The sequence below is a fragment of the Gorilla gorilla genome, chromosome 16, assembly GCF_029281585.2.
Source record: "Gorilla gorilla gorilla isolate KB3781 chromosome 16, NHGRI_mGorGor1-v2.1_pri, whole genome shotgun sequence".
NCBI lineage: Eukaryota > Metazoa > Chordata > Mammalia > Primates > Hominidae > Gorilla > Gorilla gorilla.
Window position 1 is genome coordinate 39,254,553 of NC_073240.2, and position 17,225 is coordinate 39,271,777.

Genomic DNA, 17,225 nt, shown 5'->3' on the forward strand with positions numbered 1-17,225 from the left:
TCAAGTACATGACACGGGTGAATTATTTTCATGATGTGTAACCAAAGTAACCATTTTCATTCTTTATTTTCCTCTCCCTTCTTTAAAACAGACACAGCCACTCTATTTTGCCACCTAAGAAAATTTAGAGAAATTTCCTAAAATCCGTTTGAATTTTTTGTAATCCTAAATCATCTATTTGTCCTAGGTTTGAGGACACTTTTAATTTTAATATATTGTTAGAGGTCGGGTGCAGTGGCTCATGCCTGTAATCCCAACACTTTGGAAGGCTGAGGCGAGCAGATCACTTGAACCCAGGAGTTTGGGGCCAGCCTGAGCAACACAGTGAGACCCTGTCTCTACAAAAAAATACGCATACACACACAAATTAGCCAGACATGGCGGCACATGCTTATAGTCCCAGCTACTCAGAAGGCTGAGGTGAAAGGATCACTTGAGCTGGGAAGGCAGAGACTGCAGTGAGCCAAGATGGCATTACTGTGTTCCATCCTGTGTGACACAGCAAGACCCTGTCTCAAAAAAAGATTATGGAAAATTATAAGCATATATACCATAGTGAGCAAAACAGCGTAAGGGACCTCCATGCACTCAGCCAGCTGCAACAATGATCAGCATACAGCAGATTTGGATCCATCTATACTCCTATGAGTGTGTGTGTGTACACAAACATAATTTTTAGAAAAAAGGTTCACATACTATGACTGTTTGAAATGTCTTTTAAGTCTCTTTTAATCTAGAGGGTCCTCCTCCAACATTGCTCCTTGCAATTTTGAGGGTGCACTTTCTCAGTTAAATGAAGCTTAGTCCATCTCAGGTAGACACTGGTAGTTGCTGACAAGGTAATGAGACTCTTAGGCACTGGGACAGAGAGGGTGGGGGGACCACAGACACAGTAAATGTAGGGAGCTTTTCCTTTAGGGATTAAAGCAAGGCCAAACAGTCAGGTGGACCCCAGCATCCATTCCCGAGACCAAGTGCTCATCCCTGGCAATAAATGAAGACTGAGTCCAGTGGCCAGAGGCGAGGGTCCTATGGCTCTCATCTGGGAAGCAGCCCCTCAGAAATGGCAGTAATTCACAGTCTGGCCTGAACTCCCCAGGACTGGAGGTAAATGGTGAACCCACCAAGGTAGGTTTGGATGAAGTAAATGTGGAATCCAATTGTGGTGCTCATGAACTGGGAATGAGGAAGGGCAGAGAGTGTGAAAAATCCCCTATGCATTTGGCATTTAATAAGTGAATCCAAAATTAACCAGTGATTAATTGCTCATCAGATTTAAGGATGTTCCATAGTCTATAACTATATTCCAGCAAGATAGACTCATAGATGATTAACAGGGACATTTCTTGGCTTCCTGAATATTGTGGGTTCCCCCTTAAAATGAGGCTGTTCACAAGGTTACAAAACCAAGTCCTATACCATGATTCAGATAGATCAGTGAAGAGGAGACATAGATCCATTTGCTCGTCCAACTAGAAATCCTCACTTTCTGGCAAAGATATACCTTTGATAAGTTCTTGGATGGCTTCATCCCCAACTGCCTTACTTTTCTGGTGACTGCATTCTTTGTTACAAAACCGGCAATCCCTGCTTCCCTCTTCTCCTCTGCTTCCCTCTTCCCCTCTGCTTCCCTCTTCCCCCTCTAGTCTCTACTCCCTTTGTCCATTTCAATGAATCACTGGTGTCCTTCTAAGTACGTCTCCATCCTAGGAAGCATCTTCTGCTTGAAGGCTCTAGTGAGAACCTTAGCAGTCTCTCCAGGGCCCTTGACTCTTTGGGGGAAAAAAAACAAGTAGACAACATGGCTTCCTTCACACCACTGCCCACCATCTCTTCTGTGCTGCTGAAGAATCACAGATGTACCAAATCTTTGTGCTTCTGCTACGTACCTCACCCAGTTGCTAACTTAATATTCCCTTAGAAAGTTAATAGGCTGGGCACAGTGGCTCATGCCTGTAATCCCAGCACTTTGAGAGGATGAGGCAGGTGGATCTCTTGAGCTCAGGAGTTCAAGGCCAGCCTGGGCAACATGGTGAAACCCCATCTCTACTAAAAATAGAAAAATTAGCTGGCTCTGGTGGTGCACAACCAGCTACTCGGGTGGCTGAGGCACGAGAATCACTTGAACCCAGGAGGTGGAGGTTGCAGTGAGCCAAGATCACGCCACCATACTCCAGCCTGGGTGAGACTCTGTCGCCAAAAAAAAAAAAAAGAAAAGAAAAGAAAAGAAAGTTAATACAGACAAAAGATCTTTTCTTGTTTCTGAAAGTAAAGTTTCTCTTCAGCAAACCCAATCTCACTTTCACTGTAATACAAAATAAAAAAAAGTTCACATCAAGAATTTTTAATGGAAGTTTTGTGTTTCCTTCATTTGTTACAACTGTAATCAGCCATAGTTACTGCAATTAGCATGTAGCATTGAAAAGAACTGAGTACTCTTCTTTTCTTGTAATGTCTTTAATTCCTCATTACCATCATTTCAGTTGCCAAGCAACCTTCACTTTTATGTCCTATATTTGAAGGGACTAAGCAGAATTATTTTTAAAAAATCAATTTTAAAATAGAAGAGCAACCTTGTGTGCTAGCATACCTCTTTATAAATAATAATATTGATTTCAAGATCAAAATTGTTTAAGATATAAATTATGGGAAGCAAAAAGTTATAGTGAGTTTATCACCAAAAAGCTACTGTGATTATAATACATGTAAATATCCATAGAAGAGAATCAAGAAAGGCACACCCAAGAAAGTTGATAGTGCTTATCTTGCTCTTGATGGTAAAATGAGTGACGGTAATTTTCTTCTTTTTGCCAGTCTGTATTTTCTATGTTCTCTATGGTGAACCTGAATAATTTTAAAAGTTATTAACATTTATAAAGTAAGTATAAATGCTGAGGGACAGTTAGACCTTTGCAAATACAAGAACTTATAAAATAGTGGCAACTAAAGGAGACTACATATGTAAAATATTAACATAAACACTGTGGTATTCATAGTAAATGCTCAAAAGTTAGCTATTACTAAAATAATATTTTAAAAGTCTATGCTAGTGGTTGATCTTATGTATATCTTACCGCAAAGTCTATGTAAGAACAAGAAACAGTCTATATTAATAATTTTTAAAGACTGAGTTAAAAATTCGTTGGGTTTCTAAGACTCCATCCTAAGAATATTGACTCTTCAAATATATCCAAAAGCACATTCTTAAAATATGCAAATTCCTGAAGGACTTTATTCAAGTTTAATATCGTGATGGAGACGCCCCATTACACCTTCTTCCAGACACTTTAAGTCTCAGAAATCATTTTAATGGTATCACAGCGAGAAACGGCGGCTCTGAGTTACAAAGCGACCGGTCCAAGCGCTGTGGTTTTAAGGAAATGACAATCTCAGAAACAAAACTGAAGGCTTTTTTGCCAGCAATAACTTATCGACAAGCTTGTATTGATCATCCACGACAATGTATGATATGGAATTATACACTGGGTTAAGTAAAACTGTGATTAAAATGACAATGGACTATTAATTAAATCTTTGGAATAGGGATTTTTTTAAGGTTTAGAATTTTAAAAAGCTAAATAGAAATGGGCAAATTTAAACACAAAAATCCAAAGTTTCTATACATGACAATATCAAAACCAACATAAAAATGAAAACGAGAATAGGAAAAAAATGCCTATAGTAAATGATATTCAAAGAGTTAACAGCTTTTTATATAAAAAGCTTTTGCACGCCTCTAATAATAAAAGCATTGAGCAGCAAGTGATAAATAGGCAAAGGATATGAACAGACCGTTCATAAAACTGGAAATACAGTAGGCAAACAAACTTATGAAAACATACTCAACAAAAGCTTGGTTATATACACCAGTAGTGCCTGTTACCATGCAGTGGGTAATGAAGGCAAATGATTAAGCAGATGGAATCAGAAATCAAAATAGAGATAGCATATAATACATGAAGAACAAAAGTTCACAAAATTGAGGGTTGGTCAGAAACAAGGCTGGTTAATCTTAGAGATATTTTAGAGGTGAATTAAAACAATAAAAACACGAAATAACTTTGACTTCCGAATGAGAATCTCTCATGCTGTTTTCATGTTCCATTGTCACTTCTTTAAGAAAACTTCTCAACCACACTGATACATGATTTCCTTATCTCTAAGGTCCATTGTTCCTTTCCTTTGAAGAACACACAGAGAGGTTGTTTTATAAGATACATAGATGAAAGCAAAATAATAGCAGAATTATTACTTTCTCTTAATTAAGAGATAAAAAATAGAAATCCCAGCTTTTAGGGTCCCTTCCCACCTCAACATTTTGTTATGTAAGCACCCTCTGTATCTGGGAAACAGTGGTGTGCTGGTAAATGTTTAACAATGGGCTCTCCAGGGGACGGATTGAAAAGGAAGCCCTGATTAGTGATGTTTGTTGATTTCCACGGTGTAAATACTCCCAACAGACTACTAACAAGCTACTAACATGACTTCACTGAACACGGAGCTGGGAAAAGATGCATGCTAGCATACCATTATATAGCGTTTGTACCAGGTAGACATAACAGACATAACCTCAAAAGCAAAGATAATAGTAAAATGTAGTCATGAATTAGGAAGTGGTGAGTTTTGAGTATTTCTTATCTTTGTTTTTAATATAATTTAATTGTAAGCATATATAACTTAATTTTCAATCATGGCTATGTTTAATAACTAGCTTGCAAAATTCCTGAAAATTTAAGTCTGCTCTTGTGAGCTGGTATGAGCCAGCCCAGCACACCACTGCTAGGAGATAATGAAATAATTTTTGTTTCACAATTGCATCTATGAAGAAAGAAATTAAGACATAAATCCACATCACTCTATGTGTCTTCAATATATGGCAAATTATTTTTGCCCTCTGGTCTTGTGGCTCTTACACAGACCTCTGACTACATAGTTGGTGGGACTCAGTGCAATTAAAAATGATGGTCCCTTATTCAAAAATTATTAAAAATTTCAAGACTGTGACAGCATTAAACCAAGCATGGGAACCTGTGGGCCTTCAGAGGTGGCATGCCCAGGAAGCTGGCTCTGCTTACATTCTCACTCTTTCCCCGTTCTTTTCCTTCCAGCCACTCTAGGGCAACCCCAACTAGTTGTAGCCAAAGCTCACTGTAACTCCAGAACAAGACACAGCAGCTATAATTGTTCTGGGCAGGAGTGGACAAGTTCTAACATCAGCAGGTGGGCTGCGGCTGGGGCCCGAACTGCAGATGACCTTCTCCAGGGGTCTCAGGGTCCAACACAGCTGTTTCTGTCAATTACTGAAAAGACTGTTTTTGCTTTCACACAGTTTCCCAATGTGTTTTCATCACAGATTTCATAAACTTCAGTTCAAACATATTGCCTTACATAATCTGTTGCCAAAGTAGTACTTTTGGGTAAGTACTCAGGAGAAGCACTCCCCAGTTCCTCCCCAGCTAAGCCACTACTGTAGTCCTCTGACCCATGGGGACGGGCATGAGTTACGGAGTAGACCCTCCCAGCACCATAGGAAACTGGAGTGTTGAATAAAGGTGGAAATGTACACTAGGAATATGGCCTTTGAATGCAAGAATCAAACTGTAGTTGTAACAGACATCCACATTCTATTTACATAGCCAACAGACAGGCGTGCTGTACATTTTATAGGGGGCTTACTGCAGTTGAGAAGAGACAGGAATGCAGGAAAATCTGATAAAAGTGCTCCCAGGGTTTCAGACCTGCTCTTAGGCAGGGATCTCATTAGATCTGGCTGGATTGTTTTAGAGATCTCCAAGAGGCTGGCTTCACCATGTGCTTTTCTAGTTCACATAGCTGAAAAACCTATATGCTCTATTGCTTCCCTGGAGATCTGTGCCCTTCAGGTTTTCCTAGGATGTCTGAGAAAAATGATCTGGGATGTTCAGGAAGCAAGTGTGCTATACGACAGTATTTCTCAACATCCATTCATGGGTCACCTCCATCCAAACCAGTGACTGCTGGCTGAATGGCAATCTCTGGGGTTGACTGTGAGGAATTTGAATGTTCAACACACTCCCTGATTATTCCTCACGCCAAAGTTGGAGAATCTCTGGAATAGCAGAAAGAACGTGAACCTCGGGGGAAGACTGACCAGAGTTCACATCTCAGCAGCTCTCTCACTAATGAGCTGAACCACTTTCCACAGGTCATTTAACTTCCCTGAGCTACAATTCTCTATTAGTTAAAGGAGCAAAATAACAACCACCTCATAGGGTTGTTGGGAGGATTAATTGGGTCAAGTTAGGTAAAGGCTCAGGTTCCTACAGAGTCCACGATAAGTGTTAAACTACTGTCTGTCCACTGTCTGTCTCCAGCTCTCTCAGCAGTAAAACTCATCTCTCTGGATGGCTTTACTGAATTGAACTGCTCAGAATTCCTGAGACACTGTCTAACTTACGCATAAGCATTGCCTCTGTTCTCTACAGCGGGGCCTGCAACAAACACCGCCAAGCAGGAGAGCACAGATATGAATGAAGGGGATTTCCCATCTCCTCCTTTCTCAGGCCTGGCAGTCACTGAAACCCATGCTCATGAGAAGGCAGACCAGCGTGGAGAACTGGTGATGCCTGCTCATCAAAGGTGCAGCAAAGGCCTCCTTGGAATAAATAGTGTCCAGTCTTATAATAATGCTAATTCATTCTAGAGGGCTAAGAGCGGCCTGGGAGCTGCTCTGATGACTAGAAGCCTCAGGATGCAAGTGCCCGCGAGGACCATCCTTTACACGTGAAATCTTGTAGCCACGACTACTAGCGACTGGGAGGTTCCACTGAGGAAGCTTCTGGGAAAGCTGTGTTCTTCACACAGGGCCTGCCATCAACAGTGGCTAAGGCTTCCGCCCCTTCCTGACACTACAACTGACTTTGTTCCTTGGTGTTGCCTGTTATTAGGTCTACATCCCCAGTGATGTCATGGCCCTTGGCTTCTGGTCTTATGCTCCTGTTGCCCTCTGGGCACCTTGCTTTGGTGCACAGACCAAGTTGCAGAGTGGTAAGAAACACCTAATCTTTCCTTTGTTACGGAGAGGGCTATGGCCCTGAGTGTGTGTTTGCCTTTTGCGGCTCCCATTTTGAAAAGAGATGGAATGTTTTACTTTCAATAAGCTGAGGCCTATAAAATGCTTTTAATATCCAACTGCTCCATGGTGGAGAAAACATACTTATTAGTTTTGGGGTATTTCTAGTTTGGAAGGTCTTTGGACAGCATTAGTACAATTCACACAAGAATTCACTGATTCACACTTTGCTCAATAGAGAATATCAGGCAGACACCTGGTATATAGATTGGGTCCAATCAATATTTCTTACATTGAATGAAGTTTCATTTCTAACTGGGAGACACCAGGATTGCAGAAGAGTGGGCACCAGGTGCAGCCCTGTCCTATGTGGCATGCAGGTCTCCCCTGAGTGTAGGAAGGCCTGTCTTAGGAGAGAGATCCAGGCTTGTCCCAACCCAGGTTGCAAGTGGCTGCTAGGGGTTGGGGAAGGAGAACAGGAGGAGCACATCCTCTCTTGAGACTGGGGGCACAAGGCAAATTATTTCAATTCTCAAAGGTTTATTTTCCCGTTTGTTCAATGGAGAGAGTAATATCTGACCTGCCTATTTCAGAGCTGTTCTCAGTATAAAAGAAAATCAATACAAATGGAACTCTAAGAAAAAATAAGTCAGTCCATAAATAGAAGATATTAGGAAGCATTTCCCTTCACAGTAATAGGTAAGATGAAACATGGAGTTTCTTCCCACGTCTCGCTGGGAGTAGGAGGTCTGCTTGCTGGGGTGGAGTTGTGTATGTGTGTTGGTGGGGGGGGCCCGTTCTGAGGCAGGTGTGCAGTTTTCTTTCCGATGCTGTCAGAAGTTGTCTTGCATTGAGAGGGAGATAAGGAAAGAGCTTTGTGAATTCAGACATTTGAAGCCTTCCATGGCCCCAAATGCTGGCAGCCCTCTTGTAAAGGGAAAAAAATTAAAAGCCCAGATGATCTCATAGGTCTTTTCTACCTCTGAAACAGATGGTGTGATTCACATATATTTGACATAAGTGTAACCAGGTTGTGATGATTTGCCTTATTATGCTCAGCTGAAGAGAGGATTAACTAGCAATAATATGCTGAGAATGTAAAGCATGACCTCTGGTTAGAACACAAGGCGGGAGTGGGTTGTTTCATGGTTAAAGCAATGAACTATGACTCAAGGCCGTAAGTTTCTAGTCACAGATCTGTAACCTTGTATGTGACACTGAGAGGCTTGCTAGAGGCCTTTGAAAGTGCTCTTAATTTATATGTACTAGCCACTGCCCTTAAAAGCAATATAAGTCCTTCTTCTGAGAACAGTGTGGGTGGTAATTAATGGTTAATAATGCTAAAGAGATAGCCATCAGTGAGACTTCTGAATGCCCACGATGCTTTAAGCAATATTCAGACTCTTATCTAGAAATGCTAGCAAAATGCAAATCCCACAGTTTGCAGAAAATCTATTCTTTTTTCCTTTGAGACAAACATCTACCCTCTCCAGCATTGTCCAACTGACTTTTTTGCAACAATGGAAGTGCTCTCTCCTCTGTCCAACAGTAGGTGCCATTTGTGGCTATTGCACACTTCACCTATGGTTGGTGAGGCTTAGAAATGAAATCTTACATTTAACTTTAATTGAAATGTATACGAAAATAGCCACATGTGGCCAGTGCATTGGACAGCACAGCTGTAGCCAATTCAAACCTCCTGAAAGCAAGAAGGTGAGGTTGAGAGGCAGTAGGAACTAAATTAACAATTATTCAGTCTTTCTCTTTAAAACAGTTTCTTTCCCTCTTTTATTCAAGTTGCTGGGTGGAGTAGCTGAAATTAGGGTCTGAGGCAAAAGAGTACCAATAATAATAATGATAATAATTTCCCCTCCACACTTCTGTACAGTTTTTCGTGGGTTTAAAATGAGAAGACATCTAAACTCATTAACAAAAAGCTAGCTAGACTGCTTTAATCTAAAGCGCCACTTTTCTCTACAAACCTGAGAAACTAAGCAGTAAGGTAAACTTCAGGAGAAGCATTAGCCTCACTCTGTTCCACTGTCAGATTACCTCTTCAAGAGACCTATGGAAGCACAGGCATATATTTTGCTATGGGCTTTTCTCCCTCATAAAGTCTGCTGCTGATTCCTGGCTCCATTTCCTCTGTAGCCCAATTTCCATGTCCCAGCCCCATAGATGGGTCAACTGATAACCAAAGAGCAAGAAGAGAGACAGACAAAAGGTGCTGGCTTCTGTTCCTTCCAGACACAGAGCGTCTTTTCTTTTTTTGCCTCTTTCATGTACTGTGATGAGAAACTCCGCAGTACATAATACACAAAACCCTGAGATCTTACCTTACTGACTTCCCGCAGCATTCCCTTGGCCCGTGAGGGACTTAAACAAATGGTGGCTGTTCTCCTTGACCTATGTCCTCACCCATGAGGTGCACTTACTCAAACTCTACGTGGTATAAAAACTTACTCTTCCTGCATGCCTTCAGTATTTATCACCCTGTCCTTTGTATATATGTGTGTGTGTGTATACATATATATATACATATATATATATATATACACCCTGTCCTTTGTCCTTTGTATATGTGTGTGTGTGTGTGTATGTGTGTGTGTATATATATATATATATATATATATATATATATATATATTTCCTGAACAGTATGTTTCTCAGGTGTTGTAAGCTCTAATGGAAGGGAGAGTTTGGTCGCTGTAATTCTTCTTGAGCACTGCCTAGCACAGTGTCAGATACAATTAAGGGCTTAACCAATGCTGCTTGATAATGGATAAAAAACTATTAGACTCAATGGGACTTTTACAGCTTTGGGATTTTAAGCCACTGTTTTCAGTTCAACATATTCCAGAACACAATATATTGTCGTTGCCTTTGGAAGGTCTGTTAAGGGGATTGAATTAGGCTTGGTTATTTGGGGGGAAGGACTTCAGAATCAGTCATGTATTTTTCAGGTTGATAACATGATGCTTTGAAGATTAGAAAAACAGTCTTGAACTCGGCCGGCAGTTGCACAACAGGTATGGAAGGAAGGAAGGTGGTGTGATAAACACGTTTCTCGTCCCTCTTTTTTCAATAGTGAAACAGAAAGAAGAAAAATCCTTATTCAGGAAATAGTCACGGCGGCCTGCTAAAGCCGAGTAAATCTGACTGGTGAAATGGTGTAAGGAACTTTGCAGTTTATTCAGGTTGGGAAGGAAGTGAGAGTGGAGTACACGATGAACAACGGCCCCACGTCAGCCGCGCCTCCCCGGTCTCCACCATCCTCTGGTTTATCTCCTCGCAGCATATTTTCTAAGGAGATTATTTTGAAATAGAAAGCCATTCATTCTGCTCCCAGATTCATCTTAACTGAATGATTAAAGTGTGAAATAAGATTGAAGTATAAAATAAAGAGAAATCTAATGAAAATTTAATGCTAAACTAGTAATACTAAAAATTCTTCCTCTTTTCCAAGTTAAAAAGTCTACAACAAACAGCACTTTAAAGCAATGATTCGCAAAGTGCGGTTCTTGGGTCAGATGCATCAGCATGGCCTGGGAACTTGTTAGAAATGCAAATTCTTGTGCCCCACCCCAGGCCTACTGGAGTAGAAACTCTGGGGGTGGGGCCCAGCAATGTGTGCTAAAAAACAAAACAAAGAAACAAACAAAAAACAGCCTCCATGTGTGATTCTGACACTCCAATGTTTGAGAACCATTACTTTAAACCAACGTTGAAATAGTTGAAACTGTTCAATGCTGTACTACATTGTACTAAATGAATATCCCTAACATGTCAAGTATTTCCCAATTCTATACATAAGGTCTGAGCAAGCACTTAACACACACAGCCACTAGTCCATCATTCGGAGATCTCATGGATCCTGAGCTGCCTAGGATCTGATTAAGCCTCCCTTAGGTTCCCAGGAGGCTCCCAGGGTTGGGGTAGGCTTGGGGGGGTTGGTATGTCTGAGCTGTGCCACACAGGCTCCTCTGCTTCACCGTGGGAGATGGAGGGATACAAAAAGGGGTCCACAGGAGGAACAGGAAGCTGGAAATCTTTGAATTCAATGATTTCATTGAAATCCATCAATTTTAATCATTTTTGGGAGGAAATATTTAGTACTTTTCAATCACTATTTCACAAATAAAAATCCAAAAATACACCACGCTTATAACATTTTAAAAAATCTTTTCAGATAATTGCTTTACGGCTGCACTAAGCTGTGCCTCCCTCATGGTGGGCAAAGGTGCTGACAGAGTGCAGCGTCTGAAATGTGTGTGTCCACATTTATTTCCCAGCCCCTTGACCCTGCATTGCAACATTTATTAACCAATGTCTTCTCGTCACAAACCTCCTGGCTTTACCCAGTCCTTTCCTATTCCACCACATCTGCCCTCCAGATTTTAAGGGGAATTATTGGGACTTTATTCCTCCAGATGACTCCAATTTCTGTTTGATAACAAAGTTTGCTCATGTAACAGTCTTTATGTGCCCCAAGAAGGCAAGGACAGAAAAGTCTCAAAGCACCAGATGCACAATATCATTTTATGATATTTTTCATCACAAGAAAAACCTCCATCCTAAGAAAAATGGAAATGCAAACTCTCCTAACTTTTCTCACTTTAAAATTGCACTTCTCATCACGACCTATTACACCCACATAGTCATGTGCCATAGGCTCTGCAGACTGTCTCCAGCATTTCAAAGGCTCAAAAGCTATTTTTAAAGCCAAAATACAATCTAGATTGCTGTTCCGTAAAGCACTTTTAAAGGAAGAACAAAGTAATAGAGTGATTTTTATGCCTGTGGGCAGTTAGCCAACTTACCAAAAGATTGAATGCAGCTGTCAATGAGATCGTCCAGGCTGGCTCCTTTGGCTAAATGTCCCAGAGACACCATCATTCGGAACTGGGTGATGTGGGCCAAGCTGGGATGGGAGGGGAAGGGGCTGTTGGCTGGCTTTGCCTCTAGTCTTGCTTTAGAGGCAGCTCTGCAGCCATGGGAAGGTTTCCTGGGGAAAGAGAGAAGGCAGTGAGGGGACAAACGGGCAGCTCCACGCTCTGAAGGCAGATTGGAGAGGAAGGGAATGGAGATAAGACAATTAATCTCAGGAGTTGGGCTGATAGAAGCCATACCCCTCCCACTTGGCAAATGCACCAAACGACTGGTTGGCTGTTAAAGAGACATCTCCCCAGCAAAGGTGAGATTTCAGGGTTGCAACTAGTGCTCTTCATCCTGGCATTAGGATTGCTCTGTCCTACTGTCTCCCAGTTCCTGAAGGGGAATGGCAGAGGCAAGACTATCTTGGCAGTCCTTAGCTCCCAGCAATATATATATTTTTTCAGCTACTAAGCCACTGACTTGAATCTTAAAAATTATTTACATTGGTTTCTTTGGCTAACTTTGGCCAGGCATGGTGGCTCACGTCTGTAATCCCAGCACCTTGGGAGGCCAAGGCGGGTGGATCACCTGAGGTCGGGAGTTCGAGATCATCTTTGGCTAACTTCATTAATCTTGAGCAATACCTGAGATACTACACAAGGTCAGGCAGCCTCAGAATCATCGTTAAGGACCTTGGGGGAGAAGTCAAAGACTGAGGACTCAAGTGCAGGAAGTGAGGGGTGATGATGGTGGTGTTTAGATTTTAAGCGAGTCCTGCCTTTCTTACAAATCTTGATTGGTTTTAAGATATTGTTTTTCATGGTTGATAATACAGGTAACCATTATGAGTCATTTTTGTTACTAAACATCGTTTTTTCAAATCCTTACTTGGGTCCTGATTGAAACAGAAAGCAGAGCTGTAAGAGCGTTGTTCCAGCACTCAATGTAAAAGGGCAAGTTTGGATCTAGAAATGGCTTAAAAGTCCAATGGACTTTCATCTGCTCACACGCAGCTCTATCTCTGGTCATGACCTCATCAGTACAAGTCATTTTGCGAAATGATTTGGGAAGTTTATTGTCTTCTCCATTAAAAAATACACATACACACACAGATCCATATCTATAATCTTTTATGGTTTAATAGTGATGAGTGTTGCTGGTAACTCTCTTGAGCATTTAGTTAATTCTCCTCTCTCTACTGTGGCTTTGGTTATTTTGTAGTTTACTACCAAAGCAGCAAAGAGAAAAAGGAAAAAAACGTACCTCTGAAGTGTAACTTTACTCACTATATATGATAAATGCATAATGGCATCAATTAATCTCTAAGTGTTTATTCTATGAGTAAGGCATTGTGATTGGCCAGAGAAGACCACCGCGAGATAGTCTAGGTGAGGGTACTTTATATACTCATTACATACTAGCTGCTGTTGTTACATAATGGCAGTCTAGAAGTTCCTTAATACAAAAATATAGCTGAGGAATCAGACTGAGATAATGAAAAGAAAGCTACATAAATGTTAAATAAGTGTTCTATGAGTGTCAAGAGTAAGAAGCATGATGTTCCCAGAGAAGAAAGAGGCAGTTTGCGGGACAGTATCTGGGAAAGCTGCTCTGACAGGATATAATCTCAACCAAAGGGGCTGAAGAAGTGCTTAGATCAAAATAAAATGCTAGGCACATGTGGGTTTTGGGAAACCAGCCTGCTAAGAGATGGTGTATAACTGAACTATGGGGCCACTCAGTACACAGCTAGACCTGTGCAGGGGCACCCCGGCCCTTCAGGTTGTTTCAAACTAGCTCCAGGGCGCTGGTCTGCAGTGGCCGCTGGGCTCTATTCTGACCTGATGCAGGTCCAGTGAAACTGAATCAACAATTGGTTATTGGGCATCTGCTAACCCTAGGCAGTAATTCCTGAAAGATCAAGTTGGTGGCACAGGACTCAAGTTTCTGGCCATAATTGATTTTCAAACAGGCCCTGTGATAGCCCCAGAATTGGATCAGTCTCTAAAAACAAAATAATGTGACATGAATTGAGTACCTATGCTCTGGCAGGTACTGTGCTGGGGACTGACCCTGTCTTGAGGCTTACGGCCCAGAAGGATGTTATCTCCATCTCACGACACTGAAACTGAATCTAGAAAAGGGTAAATGACATAGCCAAGGTTATAAAACTCATATATAATAAACCTGAGATTTGTACCCAGCACCTCTCTGGCTTTATTCATTTAATAAATATTGACTGTGCCTGGAACTCTGCACATTTCACAACATCAGGATTAGTAGTAGACCATCACAGAGAGGCTGAAAAGGTCAATTCAATTTAAAATGAAAGTAAAATCCTTCAAAAGCATAACTGGTAATGTAAAGGCTGAATCTCAGCCCATATTCCTTTTGCAGGCCCTCAGAACTGTCCTCAGGTCCCTAGAGCTGGACAGACTCTTTATGGTCATTTTCCAAAGCCCTCTTCCACAGTGTGGAGGTCCAGAATCAGAAGAGCAACGTGCCTGGCCACCACTGCAGAGACAGGCTAGAAGCCAGCCCCTTGTGGCCCATGCCTTGCACCCCAGGTGGGCGCCCTTCCCTTCCTGGAAGCACTAACAACTCTCTACACCTGGGGCTACATAGCCATTGCTGGGATTACTCAGCTTTCTGCCCCAGCTGCTGCCTTTGTCACCATTAAGACCTCCACCAAAGGCAGAGTAGGGGAAAGGTTTTAAAAAAATAAAGTCATTCATTGTAGAAGTCTCCTTCTCTCAGGCCTTCCACAATACTTCTCCCTAGACCTTGGAGAAGAGGCAACTGCAACTAGAGGCTCTATCTACAGACAGAGCTCTTCCTGCTAGGGGTGGAGGGGAGATGGCTACAGATCCAAGGAAAATTCCATTTTCTTTCTTGGTTGGTGACATTGACCATTCAAGACTCCTAATCCTGCCCTGTTTTCTAATTCTGGTAAAGTTTCCTAGTGTCACCAGTAAGAGAAACCACTTTGTTTCATAAGTGGATTCTTGAAGGTTGATGCTTTTACCAGAACTAGAAGGGATCAGGGTAAAGTATAGGGTAGTAAAAGGGAAGAAAGGGTGACAAAAGCAATCTGGGAAGTATGGAGCCCAGAGAGACTCAGAGGACTAGGGCATGAGAGAACAGGGAGAAGAGAAAGTACTAAAAGCCAAAGTGCAGCCTCAGAGTTCTAAGAAGATGGGGATTATCTGCACCATAGACTAGGAAACCTGGCTTTCTTGCTGTACAGTCTCTTAACTGGCTGCCTTGTGAAAAATCCTCAAATCGTTCTGCCTTTTCAGGTGAAATGGGAGTAGACAAGGATTTATAAAATGCTCTATTATAGGCAGGTCGAAGGTGTTTTAACAATCCATAGAATGAATGGCCTCTGAGTCTGTAAAGGCATATTTTTTTAAAAAAACAGTAGCCAAATGTTTTCCTGTAAATGAAAAAACCAAAACCCCGAGAGAAACAAATTAACTTGAAGGTGTTTTCCAAGCCTAAAGTAACCAAAGCCCCATAGGTTTGCTGAAGGAGACCGTCAAAACTCTAAACTGGTTTAGGTGAAATCCTCTCCAGGCATAGGTATCTCAGTGGAGGTCAGTTTCAGCCTGAGCTTTTTATGAAATCCAGCCTAGAAAAGTAAGAGATGAAATGGAGCAAGGGAACTGGAACTTCCCCAACTTTCTTTGCAGTGGAAGGTGACTGTCTTGACTTCTAGTGTGGATTCCTTCCAGTCCCGTTCTCTTCCCCTTATAATACTCAATTTAATGTACTGAACTCCTCCTTCTGAATCTAGTGCAAAGTACAGTGGTGGACCCTCAGGGGATACCTGGATGGGGAGAGGCAGGGCGTGCATACAGGGCCAAGAATCCTTCGTTCCTGGGACTATAAGCACGGGAAGTCCAGCATCGCAAGCTTCCTGCCGCTACTGGGTATGGTGGTGCAAGGCACAGTCCCATCAGTGTCGATGTGAATGGAGTTGTGAAGTGCACAACTTGTCCAGCCCCTACGCCGAGGCCAGGCCGTTGTTCATGCAGTTGCCTAGCTCTGGTCCTTTGGCTACAAACTCAAAGCTGCCTGGCCAAGAGCCCTTTCACTCACTGTCCCTCTTTCTTCAACTTCTGTTATCCAAGACCCTCTATAGAATCATAGTGAGGGGGAGAGGAGTGCAGCTTCCCATCCGGAAGGCGATATGTTTCCCTGACCCACGGATATGGAAACTTCCGTGGGGCAGGGGCGACCGAGGGGTGCCACCTCTGCGGGCTCCCTGCAAGCTCCCTCGGCCGTTCTGGGCAGGGCCGGGAGGGGCCACCAGGTGGCGCAGCCGGAGCCCAGCGCCCCAGCAGGTGCAGGCAGTGCGGAAAGTCCGCGAGTGGGAGTCCCGATGCCGGGCGGGGAGATGTGTGGGAGGAGGTTGGCGGGCGGGCGCCGGCTCCGCGAAGAGCTTCGGCCCTAGCAGATCTCACCGGACGAGCTCTGGCCTCGCGGCCGCCCCTCTACCGCCCCTCAGCCCCAGCTCCCTCCCCGAAACCCCGGGCGCAGCGCGCCGGGCGTTCTGGACACGTCCGCCCGTCGCGCTGGTGTCCCGGGACTCCGGCCGACCCCGGCCCCCCTCCGCCCTCAACTTCCCTCGGGGTACTGGGGCGACGGGCAGGGGCCTCTTTCCCAAGAAAGGACACAGGCGCTCCCGAGGGCCACGGCCGCCTCTACTCACCGCGGAGCCTCTCTCGCCTTGCCCAGGGTGCCCATGGCCGCGGCCCGCGCTCCCGGTGCCGGCTCACCTAGCGCGGCCGGGCGCGCCGCATCGCCCCCGCCGCCACCGCCGCCGCCTGCCGGCTCTCTCCCCCAGGGCCTCGTAGCCCCGGCGCCCGCCCGCCCTCGAGCCCGGCGAGCCCGACCGAGGTGCACCGCAGGCACAAACTTTGTGCGAGCGCGCCCCCTCTGCCTCGCGCGCGCGCTCACACCCGCCTGGCAACCACCTGACACGCTGATGCTGGCGGCTGCAGGAAACGTGCGGCGCCCCGCCGCTCTTCACCGAAACCTGCCCCCTTTCCGCGGGTGCCCAGGCCTGCGCCTCGCGCGGTTCTCTCACCCCTGCCCGCCTTCGACCTGTCTTGGCCAAAGGGTTAAGTCTCAGGGGAGTTGGAGAGGAGCGGGCTCCCGGCTACCACGCCCGCGCCTTGCAGGGCACCTGTGCCCGTCGACCTCCACCTGAGCTCGGGAAACGGGCTGCGCCTAGCGGCTCCCATGGGACCCCCTTTCCCGCAGCCGACCCGCAGCCTCCACGCCGCTGCCTGCG

General features: G+C 43.9%; 1 protein-coding gene across 1 annotated transcript in view; it reads right to left on the reverse strand.

The window, feature by feature from the left end:
• Positions 1-16,861, reverse strand: part of RASGRP1 (RAS guanyl releasing protein 1) — a 79,190-nt gene extending 62,329 nt beyond the window's left edge. The window contains exons 1-2 of the mRNA XM_031002428.3: positions 16,641-16,861; positions 11,872-12,056 (exon numbers count right to left, since the gene is read on the reverse strand). Coding sequence (XP_030858288.1) covers positions 11,872-12,056; positions 16,641-16,675 — 220 coding nt within the window. The 5' untranslated portion in view covers positions 16,676-16,861. The remainder of the gene's footprint in view (positions 1-11,871; positions 12,057-16,640) is intronic.
• Positions 16,862-17,225: the final 364 nt, after the last annotated feature.